This window comes from Oratosquilla oratoria, chromosome 1, assembly GCF_046742065.1.
Source record: "Oratosquilla oratoria isolate Oo_2021 chromosome 1, ASM4674206v1, whole genome shotgun sequence".
Lineage (NCBI taxonomy): Eukaryota > Metazoa > Arthropoda > Malacostraca > Stomatopoda > Squillidae > Oratosquilla > Oratosquilla oratoria.
The window spans coordinates 13746235-13751234 of record NC_134777.1 but is presented as its reverse complement, the minus strand read 5'-3'; the positions used below and the strand labels follow the sequence as shown (position 1 = coordinate 13751234).

General features: G+C 37.3%; 1 protein-coding gene across 1 annotated transcript in view; it reads left to right on the top strand.

The window, feature by feature from the left end:
* The window catches only part of LOC143027547 (neural cell adhesion molecule 2-like), a 710233-nt gene that overhangs the window by 449871 nt on the left and 255362 nt on the right, over positions 1-5000 (top strand). The window contains exon 9 of the mRNA XM_076188843.1: positions 169-322. Within this exon, the coding sequence (XP_076044958.1) occupies positions 169-322 (154 nt within the window). The remainder of the gene's footprint in view (positions 1-168; positions 323-5000) is intronic.

Sequence of the window (5000 nt, the reverse complement as noted above, 5' to 3'; positions counted from 1 at the left end):
TCCTTCCATCTATCAAAAACATTTCATACTTGTATCGCAACAGGAAGACATTTATGCCATCCTTTCCAGGTGTTGGTCATCAACTTGAAAATAAAAAGGTCAACAAAGGTTACGAACTTCCCGTTGAGGCAGTCTCATGTACCATGAGCCTTTTTTTCTCCTCCACAGGACGAGCTGGTCATTGCTTCAACGGGGCTGCTCTTGGCCGACCGTTCTCTTGTGATTCAAAAGGTGTCCCGGCAACACGCTGGCTGCTACACTTGCCAAGCCTTCAACAACCAGGGCGAAGCGAAGTCGGAACCTCTGAATCTCGATGTCAGATGTGAGTACCATCTTATTCTTCTATTCTATTTTGTTCGTTTTATTTTTTCTCTTGTAATTCTTCAGGATTTTCTTCTACTTTTCTTCTACTTTTTCTTTTATATATATATATTTTTTAACCAATTTTTTCTTCTACTTCTTCCAGGTTATCTTGTAGTTTTTTCTTTTCTGGCTTCTTTTGTTTCTGTTTCTGCGTCTGTTTCTTCTTCTTTTTTCTTCCTTTTTCTTCTTCAAATTTTTTTATTTCTATTGTTCTTTTCCGTACTTTTATTTTTATTTTCACATTTCCTTATATGTTGAATTTCAATACTATTATTCTCCCCCTCCTTTTTTATACCCCTTTTCCTTTACTAATCTTTTATTTTTTATTTTCTATTTTTTATTTGTTTATTTATTTATTTAGGAGTGTGTGTGTGTGTGTGTGTGTGTGTGTGTGTGTGTGTGTGTGTGTGTGTGTGTGTGTGTGTGTGTGTGTGTGTGTGTGTGTGTGTGTGTGTGTGTGTGTGTGTGTGTGTGTGTGTGTGTGTGTGTGTGTGTGTGCGTGTGTGTGCGTGTGTGTGTGTGCGTGTGTGTGTGTGTATGTGTGCGTGTGTGTATGTGTGTGTGTGTGTGTGTGTGCGCGCGCGTGCATGATTCACCATGGTCTTGGACCATCTGTTGGACTTGTGGTCGAGAATCATTACCCTCCTACATGAGAGCTCAAAGCTCATACATGCCTGATCTATGGGTAATGCTGTGACTTTACACACACATTCACACCCAACTCCTTACCCACGAGAGCTGGAGTGCCGGCTTGCAGAGCAGCGATACTGAAATCATTTCAGCCCTGGGCGGTGATCGAGCTTAGTCCACTGGATTAGCCGTTGCGAACGGTACCACTGTGCCGTCGGGCCGTGTGTGCTCGCATATGTGTGTGCGTTCGTGTGTGCGTGCTTGCAGTTGAACGTGCGAAACAGACTGATGGATGGATCACTGATTGATTGGGTCTGAGGTATATTTGAGTATTCGACCACAACCCATTGGCAACACATCTGTTAGATTGCAGATCCTTCGGCGATGGAAGTGCCAGGAAGCAACGACGCCAAAATATTGCATTGACGCTGAATGCAATTACAACAGATGACATGAGTGTAGAATTGTCCTGGACACGTTTGCAATAATCAATGCATGAGGTGGCGATGGAGTCTTCGGATACTGTGAAAGAAAGCGTCGTGTTCTTGTGTGACTTCTGAGACGAAACGCGTGTCTTTCTCAAGATGAAGAAGAGGGCCCATGATGCTTACATTGCGTGCATCCAGTCAGTCACTCTCAAGAATATCTTCTTCTTTTTCTTCTTCTTCCTCTTCCTCTTTCTTCTTCCTCTTCTTCTTCTTCTTTTTCTTTTTCTTCTTTTTTCTTCCTCTTCTTCTTCCTCTTCTTCTTCTTTTTTCTTCTTCTTCTTCTTCTTCTTCTTCTTCTTCTTCTTCTTCTTCTTCTTCTTCTTCTTCTTCTTCTTCTTCTTCTTCTTCTTCTTCTTCTTCTTACTATTATTATTCTTCTCATACTTTTTTCTTTAATTCTTGTTCTTTTTCTCACTCTTCTCTTACCTTTCCAGGTAGTCATTCTTAATGAAAAATGTTTTCCGTGATTTTAAGGCTCCAGACACAAGCAAAGTTTTGGGAAACTAAAAGCAAGTGCTGAATTAGGAAAAAAAAAAAAACAGGAATACAAACCTTTGTAGCTTCAGATAAATCTCACCGAATTTATGAAACTATCAAAACAATTTACAGCCAACGCTTGAAAAGTCTTTTACATTGATCAAATACAGCTGTCCAATCATTGAATAGTGGGCTGAACATTGTGATACTCTCTTTGACTTGAAAAATACCCCCCTGGTTTGATATAATCACTCCAAACTTTCATTGATGTTCCTGACGCCTTAGTGAAGTACGATTAATGTCATTGATTTTAAAATGACAATTACCGGCCGAATGTTAGGATGGAATCTTTATTAAATGTACAACGTTTCTCTTGTTGAAAATATATGAAAAATCTTCAACAAGCAAAATGTACATTTAATAAAGGTTCCATTCTCATATGATGTCTACTCTGACTAACGATGGCATTCTCCCGTTGGGGCTCAATTAAGAACACACATTAAGCGTCACCTTCGGATCTGGGAAGAGCAGGAGGAAGCTCTTCAGACCTAAAAGGACGCAGTGATATGTTGATTTTAAGAAGAATTAATAAATGAAATGAGAGGGTGATTACGTTAAGGCAATTGCTGAGGGACCTATTTTGGACTCGTGTCTCGCTAGCTAGTAACTCTTTTGACCAAGATGAATACTCCCAGACTCCCAATCTATAAAAGACCGTAGCAATACTGATACAATCATAATACATTTTGCAAAGCAAGTTAATGAATATAAGACTAAAGGTTTCTACCAAGTGTTCCATGTTGTTGATACTAACGCAAATCGATTATTTGTTTTTATGCAGAATAATCATCTTCTAGAAAATATGGTTGTTCCTTTGCCATTGTTTCGTAGGTATAATGGCATTAACACTCACAGGCTCTTGTAGCAAATCTATACCACCAGGTCCTGAAGTTAGTTGTGCCTCTTTCAGCATAATAACAATTTCAACTTAGAATTGATGTACAGACACGAGCAAAAAAAAAAAAAAAAAAAAAATCGAGTACGTGATATATGTCCTATATAGCATTCAGCTATATAGGCCATGAAAAGCTATGACTGGGTCAAAACACTTTTGCCCGAGATTTGCATAACGAAGTTGTAACCGTGCTCTTTAGTTTCATATTGTCTATCTTTATTGATAACAGGGCTCAGTCACTGAGTAAGCCTTTTAGTCTGAAGCCCACTACTTTGCATACCGAAGTTGTAACCGTACTCTTCAATTTCTTATTGTCTATCTTTATTGATAACAGGGCTCAGTCACTGAGTAACCATTTTATTCTGAAGCCCAGTACTCAGTTAAGCATAAAAACTTACGGTTATCTACAGAAAGAGCTTATGTCACATCACTTCTCTTCTTCCGCAGTGTCTCCTCTTGACCTATCACCCGCGGAAAGCAAATCATATCTTCTACTTTAGCTTCTGACATTCTTCTATTTCTTTTGATTTAGCCGCGGGAAACATCCAGTGATCCAAAGGTGAAAAAATATCTCGATTAATGGGAGGTTCTGTATCATCATCCATCTTGGAGTTTTGTATCAACTTGAAGATGGGGAGCGTCTGTTCCCGCAAGCGCCCGTAAATCATTTAGAGGAGGAAGCAGTTCTTCGTAAGTTGTTCTCAAGGTTAACTTGAGGAAGAGCTTCTGCGGTTAAATTTCCTATTGAGATTGGCCTATCTCTTGAGGCTTACGATGGCATTCTTAAACAAAAATCTTTCCTTTTATAAATCATTCCTTAGATAAATCTTTCCTTAAATAAATCTTATATAAATCCTTGGAAGGGAAAGTTTTTCTTAAGAATACCACCGTAAGAATCTTACGGTGGTATTCTTAAAAAAAATCTTTCCTTTCATAGATCTTTCCTTATATAAATATTATATAAATCTTTGGAAGGGAAAGAATTTTTTTTAAGATTGCCACCATTAGTTGTGAGTTATTCATAAGAAGTTAATAAACTTACCAACTTACAATTTGTATATTTCTTTATATTTAGAGGGTTTAGGTTCGTAGTGTTTTGGGGAAAATTGGACTAAACGTTATCACTTTTATCAAATATAGACGCACACACACACCAAACATACACGCATACACGAACGTGCACATACGCACAAATATACACACATTTTACCAAGTTACAATTTGTATATTATATTTCTTTTTATTTAGAGGATTGAGATTCGCAGTGTTTTAGGGAAAGATTAAACTAAATGGTATAACTTTTATCCCGTATAAACGCACATACACGCCAATCATACACGCCAATCATACACGCATACACGAACGCACACATACGCACACATATACACACATATATACACACATACACACGCACACACAAATGCGCGCATGAATATCTGGACGCACAGGCACACCACGCAGACATAAGCAAAAGAAATGTAGTCATGTGCATATTTATCACATTGATGTACTCATGCATACATACATGCATATATTTTATGCATACACACACATATATACATTATATATATATATATATATATATATATATATATATATATATATATATATAAGATGGATATAGATGCTCGTAGATAGACACACACACACACACACACACACACACACACACACACACACACACACACACACACACACACACACACACACACACACACACACACACACACACAGATATATACATATATATATATATATATATATATATATATATATATATATATATAAGATAGATATAGATGCTCGTAGATAGATACACACATACACACACACACACACACACACACACACACACACACACACACACACACACACACACACACACACACACACACACACACACACATATGTATATATATATATATATATATATATATATATATATATATATATATATATATATATGTATATGTGCCAATTGACATTTTGGAAATAAACTCATCTGCTGGGATTCGAACGATCGCAAGCCACTCAGGCGAGGGTTGGAATCCCAGCAGATGAGTTCATATATGTATATATACATATAT